Source organism: Odocoileus virginianus, chromosome 25 (genome assembly GCF_023699985.2).
Source record: "Odocoileus virginianus isolate 20LAN1187 ecotype Illinois chromosome 25, Ovbor_1.2, whole genome shotgun sequence".
In the NCBI taxonomy this organism is placed as follows: Eukaryota; Metazoa; Chordata; class Mammalia; order Artiodactyla; family Cervidae; genus Odocoileus; species Odocoileus virginianus.
The window spans coordinates 19,724,742-19,742,294 of record NC_069698.1 but is presented as its reverse complement, the minus strand read 5'-3'; the positions used below and the strand labels follow the sequence as shown (position 1 = coordinate 19,742,294).

General features: G+C 33.6%; 1 protein-coding gene across 2 annotated transcripts in view; it reads left to right on the top strand.

The window, feature by feature from the left end:
- Window positions 1-13,994, top strand: part of CHMP2B (charged multivesicular body protein 2B) — a 31,129-nt gene extending 17,135 nt beyond the window's left edge. Inside the window, exons 2-6 of one of the 2 annotated variants that reach the window (XM_020893269.2) lie at window positions 274-365; window positions 4,351-4,545; window positions 8,091-8,193; window positions 11,989-12,095; window positions 12,299-13,994. In XM_020893269.2, the coding sequence (XP_020748928.1) occupies window positions 274-365; window positions 4,351-4,545; window positions 8,091-8,193; window positions 11,989-12,095; window positions 12,299-12,409 (608 nt within the window). In that variant the 3' untranslated portion in view covers window positions 12,410-13,994. The remainder of the gene's footprint in view (window positions 1-273; window positions 366-4,350; window positions 4,546-8,090; window positions 8,194-11,988; window positions 12,096-12,298) is intronic. The other variant, XM_020893270.2, reaches the window with a different exon arrangement.
- Window positions 13,995-17,553: the final 3,559 nt, after the last annotated feature.

Sequence of the window (17,553 nt, the reverse complement as noted above, 5' to 3'; positions counted from 1 at the left end):
TAATAATCAGTTCTCTAAGGGAGTATTTTAGTGTGATTTATATATTCTTTTGACTAAACCTCAGACTATAGTTTATTTGTACTTCAGTGGTTTTTTATATAATCAATATTTATAATTCATTCTAACATTTGAATAATTTTTAGTATATTGAAACAAAAAAATTTAACATCTTGTAAATTTTTTTTTATTGAGGTTTCTAAGTCCAGTATTTTAAGTGGTATTAAAGAAGATCTTACAATTCATACATTTAGGATTCTTTTGTGATTCTCTTAGATGTAATAAAGGAACAGAATCGAGAGTTACGAGGTACACAGAGGGCTATAATCAGAGATCGGGCAGCTTTAGAGAAACAAGAAAAACAGCTGGTAAGTAGAACATTAAATTTCAGTTTAACTTTTCTAACAAATTTAGAAGTCAGTGTTGGAGTAATTAGCTAACTAGGAAAAAGACACATGGCAGGTGGTAAGTGATTTACTTTACTAAGAAATGGCATTTAGTACCTTCCTGCAATTTCTGCTTACGGTTGTTTACTGTGTCATTCTCCTGATTTTTATCAGGAGTCTTTATTCTGCTGAATATAAAGTCAAATTATTCTTCTGTCTGTGAAAGACATAAATGCCTAGGAAGAAATAATTGCTTAAAACAGCCATCTTCTTCTCAATCAACAGCAAACATAAAATAGTCCTAGAACACAGGAGACCTACACAATATTGTAAAGCAGTTATTCTCCAGTTAAAAATAAATAAATAAATAAATAAAAGAAAGGAAACAAGAGAGGGTTGCAAGAAAATAACTATGTTAACCAATGGGGTGTCTTACTTTATATTTTAACTCTTATTGACAATGTCTGTGATAGTGAATATACTTTTAAAATAGATTGGCTATCTTTAAGAATTTTTCTGTTATGTTTTTAAATGTATATTGCTTAAAACATTTTTAAAAACCAACATGGTTGAGGTATAGTTGACATGCAATTGATTGTCCATGTTTAAAGCAAATAATTTGACACATTTTGACATATGTATTAACTCATGAAACCATTAACACAGTCAAGGTAATGAACATATCCATCATCCCCAAAAGTTTCCTTATTCCATTTATAATCGCTTCTACCCATCCGCTTTCTCCCCGTTTCCTCCTCAGTTAGGCAAACACTGGTTGTCATTGTAGATTTTACATTTTCAAGAATTTTATATAGATGAAGTCATAAAGTGATTTCATTTTTATATGGCTTCTTTCATTTGTAATTATTTCGAGCTTAATCAGTGTCATTATGTGTATCATCATTTTTATTGATAAGTGTTATTCCAGTGTATGGACATTGCAAAATTTGACTATCCGTTTACCAGCTAATGAACATTTGGGTCATTTCCCGGCTCATTTCAGGGTTATACTGATCCTGTGCTACTTTCCTCATATTTCTGATACTTTTTGTTGCTGGTATATAAAATACATTCTTTTTTGGTACATTGATCTTTTATTCTGTAACCTTCCTAAACTCACTTAGTCTAGTAGTCTTTTTGTAGATTCTATTAGGTTTCTACATAGACAATCATGTCATCTGTGTAAATAAAGTTTTTCGTCCTTTTATCATTAAGTATATTAGTTATAGGCTTTTTGTAGAGGCCGTTTCTCAGGTTGAAATTCCTTTATCTAGTTGTTGAGAGTTTTTATCAGGAACTAATTTTGTCAAGTGCTGTCTTTTTTTGCCTCTATTGAGATGATAATTATGTAGTTTTTCTTCTTTAGTTTGTTAGTATAGTGAATTACATAACTGATGATTTTCCAACGTTGAATCAAACTTTTGCTATTGGGATAAACTTCATTAGTAGTGATCAATTTTTTAAAAAAATTTTATATCAATTTGTTGAAATTTTCATAAGAATATTAGCATCTCTGATCATAAGAACTGTTAATTTGTAGTTGTCTTTTTGTGTGGTGTCCTTACGTAGTTTAACATCAGAATACTGCTGACCTTAAAGCATGAGTTGGCAAGTGTCCCTTTCTGTTTCATTCACTGGAAGGATCTGTGTGTTTCTTTTTTAAACATTTGATCAGTTTCATCAGTAAAGTCATTAGAAGTAAAGTTTTCTTTGTGGATAGATGTTTGAACTAAACAAAAATCCCTTTGTGGCTAGATTTTTAAATTCCAAAATTTGCAATTTTTAGAAAATAGTTATAGAATGGATCAAGCTTTCTACGTTTTGAATGAGGTTTGGTAGTGCACATCTGTCAAATAATTTGTTCATCTCTACTAAATTTTAAAATGTAATAACATTGTGTTTGTAATATTTTCTTGCTATTCTTTAACATCTTTTGGTTGTTAAGTGATGCCCTCCTCTGCATTTTCAATATTTGTCATTTGTGTATTCTCTGCCTCAGTTTTTTTCTCTCTTCTGATTGGCAGTGGTTTATCAATTTGATCAATTTCTTAGAAAAAGCTTTTGATCTCATTAATTTTATTTATTTTTTCCCTTCCAAGTTTATAGATTTCGTCTCATGTTTATATATTTCCTTCTTTCGATATACTTTGTGTTTTATATTCTCTGCTTTTTTCTACTTTCTCTATTTTGAAGCCTACTAGATACTCTGTTTTTCTAAATGTAAGCTCTAACATTTGCATTTCTAAGAACTGTTTTTACTGCAGCTCACATATTTTGATATGTGCATTTTTATTTTATTAAGTTCAAAATATTATCTCATTTCCCCTGTGATTTTTTTTTTTCTATGTTGTTATTGTTGTCGCGACCTGATGTACTGCAACATGCCAGGCTTGCCTGTCTTCCACTATCTCTCAGAGCTGGCTCAAACTTATGTCCATTTAGTTGGTGATGCCATCCAACCAACTCATCCTCTGTCTCCCCCTTCTCCTCATGCCCTCCATCTTTACCAGCATCAGGGTCTTTTCTAATGAGTTGACTCTTTGCATCATGTGGCCAAAGTATTGGAGCTTCAGCTTCAGCATCAGTCCTTCCAATGAATATTCAGAGTTGATTTCCTTTAGAATTAAGTGGTTTGATCTCCCTGTTGTCCAAGGGACTCTCTCCAGAGTCTTCTCAAGCACTACAATTGGAAAGCATCAATTCTTGCATGACTTATTTTGAACCATGTTACCTAATTTCTGCTTGTTATTTTCCTTTCTTATTTTTCTTACTGCTTTCTAGTTTAATTTCACTGTGTTAGAGATAGTACTTGTAGGATTCCAATCCTTTTATTTTTGTTGAGCCTTGTTTTCTGATCCAGAATGTGGTATATTTTTGGTAATCCCTTTTTTTTTTTTTTTTTTTTTTATGTGCACTTGCAAAGAGTATTCTGCTATTGGCGATGGAGTTTTTAGTGAATGTTGGTTAGGTCAAGTTGGTAATAGTGCTTTTGTAAATCTGTATCTTTATAGTTTTTCTGTCCACTTGTCCTAAAATACAGCAATATACTTAAGAAAGGAGTTGTTGATGTCCCTTATGCTACTTGTGTTTTTGTGTTTGTCCTTTCAGTTCTATCAGTTGCACTTCATAAATTTGGAAGCGCTATTTAAGGTGCATACACATTTAGGATTGGTTTGACATCTTTATGTATTAATTCCTTTATTATGAAATGCCCCCTTTTATTCTGGTAATATTCCCTTTTCTTTCTTTTCTTTTTTTTTTAACCTAGTTAATGTAACCACTCCAAATTTCCAGATTTTGCCAAGTATTTATATAGAATATATTTGTTCTATCCTTTTACTTAGCTTTATTTAGCTTTGTTTTGCTAATCAAAGTTGGTTTCTTGAGATAGCATATATTTTTAATGTTCTGAGAAGGAAATGGCAACCCGCTCCAGTATTCTTGCATGGAGAATCCCATGGACAGAGGAGCCTGGCAGGCTACAGTTCTTGGGGTCACAAAGAATCGGACACGACTTAGCAACTAAACAACATCTAATTTGCCAATCTGTCTCTTACTGAAGATAGTAAATGGACCTTTTCATTGAGGATAGTTGTCTGTATTACTAGCTTCAAATCAACCACTGTACTCTTTTTTTTTTTCCTTTGCCATCCTCTACCAATTCCTCATTTGATTTATTTTTTCCTACCTACTTTTGGATTGAGTTTTTAAATTTTCTGTTGGGCTTTATGTGAGTACTGTTTTGTAGACTTGCTTTGTATGTGTAGAACATAGTACTAGTTCCTTCTTATTCATATAAACATGTAAAACAATTTGCCCTCTCAAATGACTATTTGTATGACTTTGTAAAAGCCTCTTTCTTCATAATCAGGGTGAAAGGGTATAATGTATATGCTCTGTCTGTTCTTCTCAAATCACTGGACTCCCCCTTTAATGATCTTACTCCTTCTGTTATTTCCTCTGTTAGGAATTAGAAATTAAGAAAATGGCCAAGATTGGTAATAAGGAAGCTTGCAGAGTTTTAGCCAAACAGCTTGTACATCTAAGGAAACAGAAAACAAGAACTTTTGCTGTCAGTTCAAAAGTCACTTCCATGTCCACTCAAACAAAAGTGATGAATTCTCAGATGAAGATGGCAGGAGCCATGTCAACTACAGCAAAAGTAAGTGGTGACCTTTATATCCATAGCTTTTTGATTTCATCTGAGATGTTTAAATATCAGCATTCAAATTAGATTGAAAGCTCCTTCATATATATATATATATATATATATATATATATATAAAATATATATATACATAACATATATATGGTGGAGAATCTTTGTAATTTTTAATCAAATGAGTTATAATTAAACATAATCCAGATAAATATTTCTAGGCTTTTTATCAACTTGGTTTAATATAAAATTTTTATTTTAGGTACTTCCACTGTTCCAGGATTGCATGTAGCTTCTAAATTTTTTAAATTGACTTAAAACATTATTTATTTTTTTTCCTTAAATTTTAAAAAGATTTTGGGGCTTCTTATTTCATATGCTGTGTATTTTGATATAATGATTTGAATTATAATTTCCTCTTGATTCATTTTCATGAATATCTCAGAAAGATGCATGAGTATTTTCAGAAGAATTTATCAGTTCATTTTATCAGGAATCTAAGTTTAACTTACAGTCCTTATATTAAAAAAAACAATGTGTTTTACTGTAGAACTTAAAAGACTGTGAGCCTTTCAGACATTTAATAAAGAATGAGCTCTTTGATGTGTATTAAGAACTGTGAAAGACCAGAAGAAATTCAAGATAGGCTCTGCTTTCACATATATTACATAGTTCATTTTGGGAGTGGGAGAAGGTTTAGATGTGCTAAAAAGGAAGCTTTACACTCTACAACATTCTGTGCTCCATGTTTCAGTGAACTGTGCAGATCCTTGAATAGAATGATGTGAAAGACTTTCTGGAAGACCAAAATTATCAGTAGGCTTTAAATAAAGGGAAGAAAGAGTATGAATATGAAGCACTAAAAGAAAAGATTAGCCACAGAGGAGAGAAAGTACAGGGTTATATATATTAGGAAAATAGTCCATAACTGTTAATTCTCATTATTTGCGGTAATTGCATTCTGTAAAGTTTGAGGAACACTGAATTAGGGAATATCGGGCCATTGTTCCTAGGGGAAATGGAGGGTTAGGTTCCTGTGAGCCTTTGATCACAATTGTTAACTAGTCTAGACCATACTTCAGCCCTAAGCTTAGGGGAGCATTGTAAACAGTACAATCACCAACCAAAAGCAAAAAAGTAGACCACAAAGATGACACTAATTTCCATTATTAGTGCTGAGTCAAGATGGCATGGTGTCATCTTGGGAGACTTAAATTGGAATTATGCTTGTTGGGCAGCTCAAACTTTGTGCTACTCTATGCATGTCCACAAACAAGCATAAAAGTACTGCAAGTACTGACATGAGGTTAGAGATACATTTTAGTGAGTAGGCAAATTCACAAATAAGGAGTCCAGAAATAATGAGGATTAACTAAAATTGCCTTTTAGACCACAAAACACATGAAATAGAATGTGTCCATTTTATGTACAATAAGTACAGTGGCACATGGTGTTCCTTAAAAAACAGATTGTTTCAAAGCTGTTAATTCTGAATAAAGCTTATTCTGTCAGTTTACTTACTTTTGATGGATCTTAGTCATTTACAGTGGAAATGCATGGTTCAGAGCAAAAAAAGTTTGTTTTCTTTTTTTGGTTTTACAAATCGATAGAACTAAGTATCTGTCTAATTTGAAGATAAGTTCCTATCTGAAGATCACACACCTGGGCTGGATAACTTTTCAATAATACTGAGGAGGAAGACAACTCATTTTGCAATTTTCTGCAAGTAATAGGGGAAGAAAACATACCTAATGTGGTCCTGCTATATAGCAATGTGCAAATTAGAATTTTCACTTAAATTTCTTAAAAATTTGTTAATTCAAGAAATGTTTGTTTAGGCCCTCTAAGTAGGAACTATAATAAGTGATGGGGATGAAATGGGACACATAACCAGGCAAGTGCTGATTAAAGTCCATTTCCAAAGCAGCCCATTTGAGAGGTAGTTTTAGTTCAGTGATTGGGCTTCCTGGTGGCTCAGATGGTGGAGTTTGTCTGTAACGCAGGAGACCCGGGTTCAGTCCTGGGTCAAGAAGATTCCCTGGAGAAGGGAATGGCTACCCACTCCAGTATTCTTGCCTGGAAAAATTCAATGGAGAAAGGAGCCTGGGCTGGCCACAGTCCATGAGGTCATAAAGAGTCGGACATGACTGAATGACTAACACTTTCACTTTTTTTCCCTTTAATTCAGTGATTAGAAACATGAGCTTTGGAGTCAGATTACTTGGGTTCATACCTTACTTGATAGCTGTGTGATCTCGACAAACTCTTCATTCTTCATTTGTGATAGGAAATGGTAGTACCGAGTACATAAAGACTTGTTAGGTTTAAATGTATTTAACTTTAAATATTATTATATTGAATACATAGAGTGCTTAGAACAGTGCCTGGCACACAGAAATAATATACATCGGCATTAGCTGCACTGTTATCACTGTCAGCGTCGTAGTTGTTACTAGTGTATTTTTGTAACAATACTGTAATTTGCAAGTAAAGTCATATAATTTACACCAATACATAAAATAAACTTTTATCTGTAGTGCGTAGGATTTAACAGGAACATCTGTTCTAACCTAGGGTGTCAGAAACTGTTGCCCTAAGGTAGGAAACTGAAATCTGAAGTATTTATAGTGAAAGCAAATAAAGAAGAGCATTCTAGCAGAGGGACGGTACATGCAGAGGTCCTGTGGTGGGGGGAACACCGTACATTTAAGGAAATAGAAGATCAGTGTATCTAGAGGGCAGTGGTGCAGAATGAGACTGGCTTGTTAGGCAGGGTTAGGATGTTTGGTCTCACAGGTCAGTTTATGGAATTGGGTTTTCAGTGCTAAGAACAACACAAAGCCCTTAGAGAAATTAGGCATGTGTGAGCTGGTGGGGGATGGGAGGGTACAGTGTTGTATTTGAAAAAATCACTTTGGCTGCAGCATGCATAAAAGACTGTGTTTGCTTCCTATCTTTGAACTGACATATTTTATATAACACACATACAATAAACAGATATACCCAGCTACATATATGATAATTTATAAAATACTTTGGCCATACATTAATTTGTTTTAATAAAATTAGTTGTGAATATAAAATATTCATGTTTTTTGCAAAGCTCAATGTTTTTATCATTTCTTGAAATCATGGTTTTAAATGAATAAATACGTTAAATATGTGTCCTATAATTCAGACATTACAATTTTTGGAAAAAAAATAAATTTTTTTTAAATTTAGACATTACCTGCTTGCCACATAATAGACAAATGTAGTTTTCCTATATGAGTAGCAATGGATTTTGTTATCAATATTTTTTTATTACTTAATTTTTTGCCTACTGTTCAGATGAGTTTTTCCACAGTGGTCTTTATTATAAAGATGTTAAGCAGATGGTTTCAAAATGAGTAATTTAATTTTTTTTATAATATTAATACTTTTATGTTTGATTATGGCAGAATGTTTATCTTTTAACAAATCTACCTTTATTGATGTATTCCCTTTGGACTTATTCCATAGTAAAATTTTCATAATTATGTAACATGAATCTTTTCATATATTTAAAGACAATGCAGGCAGTAAACAAGAAGATGGATCCACAAAAGACATTACAAACAATGCAGAATTTCCAGAAGGAAAACATGAAAATGGAAATGACTGAAGAAATGAGTAAGTTTGATAAGTTGTAATGAAATTTTCAGTTTTTTCATCTTTGAATTAGCAAGTTTATTTACTAACAACCTCATATGTTCATCCATGAAGGCACAAATGAGAAAAGAAATGATACAGCTCCCTTCTAAATAGATGACTGTATTGGAATTTCATCAAGTTTTTGTGTAAGGCTCAAAATTCTATTAACATTTAGCTGAAAGAAAAATGTAAAATATGTGATGCCATATTTCTGTGCTATTTGGCCTCAGCAGTTTTACTTTATAGATTAGAGAATCAAAACCAACTTGTGAATAAAACAATGCTTCCTAGTATAAGTTAGATAATTTAAGAGTTTTGTTGATTATTTCATACTGTAGAAGATCTGTAAATATATAGAAGATATATTTATATATTTTCATATTATAGAAGATCCTATATATTTCATATTCTAGAAGATCTGTTTATATTAGAGGTAGAGGTAATGGAGCTCATTTGTTCTTTTTTCTTTTCCCCCTTCCAGAGTCTAAATTTAATATTTAATTTTCTTCTTGTTGAGTATAAACTTCATACTGTGGTAGAAATAGGAGGAATAAGAGGAATAAGGCTATAAACAAATTTATCATTACACTACCTATAGTGTTGATATTATTTCTTTCTTTCCTATATTTTTCTATATCTTATAAAGTGTGATAATATAGATGATTTTGAATCTTATCTTGCCTTTAAAAAACATAGTAGTATAACATAAACATGTCCTCATAACCTTGAATTTTGTTTTTTTTAATGGCTTTAATATTCTGTAACATCAATATATCCTAATTTATTGAACAATTCTTATATTGGTTGGTAAGATTGTTTTAAAATGTTCAGTTTATGTGACAGTCCTTTGATGAATATGTTTCTGTAATATCTTATCTGAATTTCTTCAGTGTTCTTAGACTATTAACTTTTATAACACTTTTGGCTCATCAGTTCAGTTCAGTTGCTCAGTCGTGTCCGACTCTGTGACCCCATGAACTGCAGCACTCCAGGCCTCCCTGTCCATTAACCAACTCCTGGAGTTTACTCAAATTCATGTCCATTTGAGTCAGTGATGCCATCCAATCATCTCGTCCTCTGTCGTCCCCTTCGACTGCCTTCAGTCATTTCCAGCATCAGGGTCTTTTCAAATGAGTCAGTTATTTGCATCAGGTGGACAAAGTATTGAAGTTTCAGCTTCAGCATCAGTCCTTCCAATGAATACTCAGGACTGATTTCCTTTAGGATGGACTGGTTGGATTTCCTTGCTGCCCAAGGGACTCTCAATTTGGTTCAAACTACCAGATTATTTCAGAAGGACTATCCAGTCTTTATTTCACCGATAACAAATGAGCGCCCCTTCACAGCACCCTGGTCAACATTGAATTCTTACTTGTATAATACATTGAATTGTTACTTGTATAATATGTCAAAACTGGCATCATTGTTTCACAAAGATATTGTCTAACTATTTTACAGCTATATAGGGATATGTCAGTGTAGCTGTTGTTTATCTCCTATTTTTATCTCCAAATTTTAATTTGGCAGCATTTATTGTATAAAGTAGTATCTAAATTACTAGGATTACTAAATTCAAGCCTAGTATTTTATTTCAGAGTATCTGTTTTCCTTCTGTGGTTTAATGACACTGTGGTTCCTTGGTGGCTCAGATAGTAAAGAATCTGCCTGCCATACAGGAGACCTGGCTTTGATCCCTGGGTTGGAAGACCTCCTGGAAAAGAGGGCAATGGCCACCCATTCCAGTATTCTTACCTGGAGAATTCTCTGGATAGAGGAACCTCATGGGCTACCTTTCATGGGGATCCAAAGTGTCCGTCATGACTGAGCACACATGGATATGTCTTTGACAGTTTCAAAAATTCTTTAGTTTTTACTTTAACCTTTACTTTTAAAAATCTAATTTTTCAAAAACATCAGTAGTGAATTTTTAGTGACTGAGAGAATTGTCATTTATATAATGATCATAGTAGCTAACATGTTTTGTGAATTCCAGTGATGGCACAGGTGTGAGCAGGTCTTAGTGGAGGAATTAAATATTCCATTAAGCCATAATGAAGAGAATCAATAAGCCTGTATTTAAAACTTGTATCTGTCATAGTTGTTCTCATTTGTATTTTAGTAATTTGCAAGTCTGAAAGAATAGTAGTTATTGGTAGTTACTCGTTTTTTCAGTAAAGTGTATTAACATTAGTATTTTCATTCAAAGATAAATACAAGGTTTAGATGGACATATCTTTTTCAAATTAGAATTTATATTTTACAGTGTTGTTCCAGTGCTTGTTCACATTCAGGTTTTGGAAACAAGATCTTTGGGAAATTTGTATTACATCTTTAATTTTGTTAACACTTTTCCTGAAAGCATTTTTCTCTGCTAATCCTTGGTTACACATTCCAGTGCTTCTTCTCTGTCCTCTTCTTTCATTTTTTTCTGTGAGTGGTTTTTCATTCAGGCCCTTTTTAACTCTAACCTGGACTCCCTACAGCCCTTGTTACTACACTACCATCTGAGTATCACTGCTAAGTAATTTTTCTGGAGGGAGGCTTACTTCTGAGCATGCTGATAAAATTCCCATAGTGGCACTTTTCTAACTATAAAAATAAAGTCCCACATTGTAAATCAAAAACAATTTTCAGGTCAAGCCCCTTTCTTTTCTCAATGCAAATATTGAGGCCCAAAGTGGTAAAGTGACTTCCCATAAAATTGCCCAGTTACTGAGTGTAAGAACTGAGATACTAAATAAAAGTTTAGCATTCACTTTACTTTTTCAGAGATGGTGTTCCTTTTTTTTTTTTTTTTTTGGCCTTAAGCTCTTTAGCTTTTTCCAGTTGATTTTATACTATTAAACTAACACAAAAAATCAAAATTATCAAACAATGTTCAGTAGAGATCTTAACCAATATCAAGCTTTTTTAGCAGTGTCAAGGATACAAGCTATTAAGATACTCACGCAGAACAGAGAGGGGGCGGGGCCATCTGAAATGACTCTCCAAATCTTTTCTTCCCATAACAGACATAAGCATCACAGATGATATGTCTAATCCGTTTCCTTATTTCATGTTGAACAGAACATTTACAAAGTGTAGGAAATATGTTAAATTTATACCTCAAATGATCACCTATCTTATGTGTTATTTTGGAGGAACTCGTAGATATAAACCCATACATTGTAGCTACAACAATCCTAAAACGAAAACAGCCTGCTAAGTTCATAAACAGGGACTCTCTTGCAGGCAAGTATTAGTCTGTTTACCAGACACCCAATTAGCAGGTTATTTACAGAAAGATCAAGCTAGGTTGCTTGTTTCTTCCTCTGGGACCTTCCCCAGTGATCATGTTAATAGCAATCATAGGCCAGTTTTTTTTAATTCTTTCCTTCCCAACCACTTTCCATTTATACATCTTACATAGTCAAACAGAAGCACTTACTCTTCCTTACATGTGTCCCTGTTGCTTTCCACTGTGTCTTTGCTCACGCTACTGTATCTCTATGTGTCCTTCAGTGACCATCTCAAGTATTTTTTCCTTCCAGATGGGTGTCATCTCTTCCTTTTGAAACTTTTATAATCATTTACCTTTCCATTTATCAGAATCTATTTTTTTTTTCTTCTTCTGTTCTCCTTAAATGTAAACTACCTAAGGTATTTACTTTTCTCCATCTATTCATAGATTTTATTTGCACTGTGTAAATTACATTGCTGGGCCTTTTTCTAAAAATATAAGCCCAACCTGAAATCTGCTTGAAAGTAACTTTTGCTTCCTCTCCTCCCCTCAAGTCAATGACACGCTTGATGACATCTTTGATGGCTCTGATGATGAAGAAGAAAGCCAAGATATTGTGAATCAAGTTCTTGATGAAATTGGAATTGAAATCTCTGGAAAGGTATGAACGAATGTTCTATTCTCTCAGATGGAAATACTTTCTCTTCACTTCATTTTTTTTTTAAGTTTTCCTTTATGTTAGCTGTATGTTTTAAAATATTTGTTTGAAAAGTAAATTATACCTCTTTGCAGCACATCCTTTATGTCCTAACCCGAAAGTTTGTTAATACACATTTTTTTTTTCTTTTTCTCTCTTTAACATAGATGGCCAAAGCTCCATCAGCTGCCCGAAGCTTACCATCTGCCTCTACTTCAAAGTCTACAATCTCCGATGAAGAGATTGAACGGCAACTCAAAGCTTTAGGAGTAGATTAATCCAAAAAGCCATTATATTTTGCCTATTATAATTATTTAGTATAAACCAGGCACAGTGAAGATTCCTTTTACAAAGCACATTTATTTTGCAAAAATGAAGACCATGGTAAACAGTTGTTTCCTAACCCATGGCTATTTTGACTCTTTTGCCAAAGAATGACAATGATGCAAAAATGGGAACAGTTTGGATTTTAATTAGAACTATTTGAGAGTGATGATGTGTAAAATGTTGACTTCTTTTCTGCATGGCCTAGAGAAATTATATTCATTCCTTAGTGTATTTATGTTCTGAATCTTTTTACACAGAATACAAATCTTGTTAAAGCCATGAGGCACCAACTTAAAGAGACTTGTAAGAATATTAAAAGTATACCATTAATTCTGTGTCTGTTACCTGTCCTTTGTAAGTGATATGTGTTATGACCATAGGCGGTTCAGCTGCCAAATTATTTTTAAATCACCTAAAAGAACAGTGCTATTTGAACATCTGTGTTAAACAAAACCTGTTATGAGCTTTTCTTTTCTTTTCCTTTGGGAGAACATTCTACTTGGTAAGTTTATTACCTTTGAAAATGTGCTTGGCACCTGCCTTAAATAGTACAAACATATTGTGCACATCTTTAAATTATTTTAACTGACAGAAAAGAACTACATTTTAAACTCAAATTGAAGCCTCTTACAGAAATTAACCAGGCTCTTTTTTAAAGCTTATAAAGTGAATTAAATATAATTAGCAAAAACAGACACTGAATTAATAACATTTTATATTAATAAAACAATATATTTTGGTCTTTCTTCCCAGAACTGAGGAAATTTCCTCCATGTGAATTATAATTTAATCTCTTTAGTTTTGAATTGTATTAATGTGTATATCAAACCTTCATTGAGGTTTGATGAAGCCATCATCCTCAATTAAGTAACACTACTATGACAGTACTCAACCTAAATTTTAAAAATTAGCATTTTTTTCTTGGTAAATAAACTACAACTTTGTCAGAAGTTACTGCCTGAATGTGTGTTAATGTATTAACTGCATTTTTTAAGGTTAAGTTGCTATGGTATTTAATGTATGTATAGAAAGTGAGAAGAAATGAAGACATGGCAGATTAGTTAGATAGAATTTAGCATCAGGTTAGCTTTGAAAAACCATGTTGTCATATATGGATTTTAGCACATCCCACCCTTTAAAAACTCTTCTGAAGGAGATCAAATAGCTGTAACCTGGTTAATTTGGGACAATGGATGTTTTGGACTAATATGGACAACATAAATACATTTTAGGACTAGTGGACATATGGCATAAGGATTGAGAAAAAATGAAAACCTAAACTTTATAATCCATAAACCATTTTATAATGTTCAAAGGTAAGATTCCATTATTGATAACATTAAATACAGTCACCCTGAACATTGATGGGTCAAAACATTTTACTTGATTATGGAATGTTAACACAGGACTTGTTTTGATTCTTGGATGTACATAATAATGCCAACTAACTTTATTTACTTTCTTGTTTACATGTGGGGGTTTTTGTTTTTAAAATTATTTTGTTAAAAAAACCTCAATAAAGATTTATTGCTGTTATGTTTTTTCCCCTTATCTCTTTTACTCTATTTTTGATTTCTGTTAAAGTTAAAAGTTTTATGCATATCTGGTAATTTTTCAAAAGAATAATTTTTATTACTTTCTTGAAAGGAAAAATTAGATAACAATGCTGTTTATATTTTAACAATAATTGTCTGTTTAAGAACTAGCAGTTGGTATAGAACTGAGCTTGTGAGTGGAATAAATCTAATAATTGGTGGTTTCACATGAAATTTATCTGATAATTTCTTTCCTGGAACTTGCAGGAGATAACCATTTTTAAATCTAAACAGATAAGTCTTAGAGATGTTTTAAAAAGATTCCAGTCAAACATGAATGCCACAAGACTTTGGGACTCAAAGGAAAGAGTAGAGTCATTTTGATTTGGCTATATTTATAAAATGCTGTAGTTTTCATGAGCATTGTCTATAAATTTGTAAGTTATGCTGCTTTTTGTTCAGTCGATAAGTCGTGTTTGACTCTCTGCGACCCCGTGGACTGCAGCACGCCAGGCTTCCCTGTCTTTCACTGTCTCCTGGAGTTGGCTCAAACTCATGTCCACTGAGTCGGTAATGCTTTCTAACCATCTCACCCTCTGCCGCCCTCTTCTCTTTCTGCCCTCTCTCTTTCCCAGCATCGGGGTCTCTTCCAGTGAGTCAGCTGTTCACATCAGGTGGCCAGAATATTGGAGCACCTTCAGCATCAGTCCCTCCGATGAATATTCCGGGTTGGTTTCCTTTAGGATTGATCTCCTTGCAGTCCAAGGGACTCTCAAGAGTCTCCTCCAGCACCACAGTTGGAAAGCATCAATTCTTCAGAGCTCAGCCTTGCTTGTGGTCCACCCCACATCTGTACTTGACTACTGGAGAAACCATAGCTTTGACTATACCTTTGTCAGTGAAAAATAAAGCTTCCTTTAGACCCTTAGAATTAGTACACAAGGATTCTTTCACACTGAGTTTAATGAAACAACTGATTTATATGGTTACTTGAGTTTCCTCATTTCCTACTTTTGGCAAAAGGATTTCTTTAGCAACTGACAAGTGTGCCGATAGAAAGTGAGCTGAGGAGGATAGCAGTTTCTCTTACTGAAGGATGCAGCCCGATGTCATATTCTGTTACTGGATGTTAATGTCATGGATGGGGGAGATCACTGAGTCTGAGAGAAGTAGAATTTGGTACAAGAATGTCAATACTCATCTTCGAGAACATAAAATGACCATCCCTGTCAGCTGATTGTGTTTCACAGACTACTCTGTTTGGAGGGGGAGTGCCTGGTTATGGCAGAGGTAGTGGAAATGAGTTCACGAAATTAACACAACCTTGTAAATCAACTATACTTCAAAAAAATGAATTTTAAAGCAATGTGCCTATGTAGACCAGAGTGGGAAATCTGGTGACCTGTGAGCTTCATGTTACCAGCACAGTGAAGTGTATTATTTGTAATGAATACCTTTAGGAGAAGCCTGCCCTCACCCCATGGACACATATACATTCCTTACTAGCCCAGTAGCCACACTCCTAGCCTGGTCCTGGTGGGCCCAATTTAAATATGTACCCCTGTTTCAGACATTCCCATGTTTAAACTGTGTATGTGCAAATCTGGAAAAGAAACCTGTGATAACTTACTCTCTTGATGCCATTACTCTACATGAACAGGGTTTTGCAGCTACAGAAGAATAGATCAACTTTTCAATTTCTATAGGACCTGAGTCCATAGATGTGTTTAAGACAAATCCTATTACTTAGTTCTTTCAAGAGTCAACTGGATTGAATTTCCCTTCAAGGAAGCCTGAGGATCCTCAAGTCTGATTTCAGGTACCCACTATAGGAACAGCATACATACTCCCCCTCTCCACAAGCCATCCTCCCAAGAACCTGAAAATACGCACGGGTGCACACACACAAACATCTCTGTCCCAAACACTGAAAATATTTCTTTTAACTATTTTTACCATTAGATAAGGAAAGTGAAAGTGTTAGCCGCACAGTCGTATCCGACTCTTTGCAGTCCCATGGACCATAGCTTGCCAGGCTGTGGGATTTTCCAGGCAAGAATACCGGAGTGGGTTGCCGTTTCATTCTTCAAGGGATCTCCCCGACACAGGGATTGAAGCTGGGTCTTCCACTTTGCAGGCAGATTCTTTATTTTTACCATTAGATATCGAAAGGTAAGTTAAATGAATTTCTTAGCCACCTCTACAGGGTAAAACTGAGTATACCAATAGGTATAAGTGACAAACAGATCCTTCCATCTTAATGGAACTCAACCGAATTCTTGAAGATGTCCCACAGAAGAGCTCATAAAAACGGAAAGGCTGTGTGGCTAATGTCAGCTTTGGATGTATTCCCAAATGTTAAATGCATAGACACTGCACAGTAAATCACATTTGTCACTTGTTTAATTGCAGCTTAGAATTCTAAATAACATTCACCATTTTCTATTTTTAAGGAAGCCAATATCTATTAAAATACTATCTAAATAGTTAGAAAATATAGCCTCAAAACTCATTTATACAAATGAATGAATAGCAAATACCAGTACATTTACAACTAGTAAATAGCTAGTAATAAGTGACTAGTATTATTACTATTACTAGTAATAAATAGTAAATAAGGGATTGCTATTTCAATATTAAAGATTGCCTCAAAATATTTTTTAGGGACAAAAACTGGTTTCCAATGCTAACTGTATCTAAAGTTGAAAAGAATGACCTTATAGAAGAATGTCTGACTATAATCTAAACTTAACATCTGTAGTGATGGCTGAGGCACATATCCGTGCTTGTTTTTGCTATACAGAGTCAGATTAAACATTCCCAGAAGTTTCATATTTAAGTGCAAAGAGTCACTATTCTAGATTTATAATGCATTACTTTTGCTTTTATTTGCAAGTTTCAACAGCATGTATACATATATTTTTAGGAGTGTCTGTCTGTATGTACCTTTTGCTCTGCCTTTTACAAACTAATGAATCACTTCCCCAACTAATATATATGTTTTAAGCAAATGAATTATCAAAAGAAAAGTACCTATAAATCCACATAGCTGAATAATTTGGAGTTTACTCTCAAGAAAAGTCTATATATACATGCTATACATGTATATGTATAGTATATATATATATATATATATGTGTGCATACGTGTGTGTGTGTGTGTGTGTGTGTGTGTGTGTGTGTGTATCTGTATAGTATTTAACACCTCCTGTGTGCTAGATGTGTACTTAAGCATGGATTATCAGGCCACTGAAACCTGATATTTTGTTTGCTTTTAATAATATATCAATGTTTCCAGCTATCCAATTGATGTTGATTATGTGTGCACACATATATATATATATAATCTACATAGATTATGATCTTCATAATCCTTATTCTTTATTAATATTACAAAAAGCAAGAGACAGGACAGTATAGTTTATTTAGTAAGCATTCTAAATAATAAAATTTAGTCTGTTCCCATTTTTTGTTATATAAAATAAGTTAGATCAACATTGCCAGCAGATTGACATTCAAAATGCAAAACAAAGTCACTATTTGATAGTGGTAACACATTAC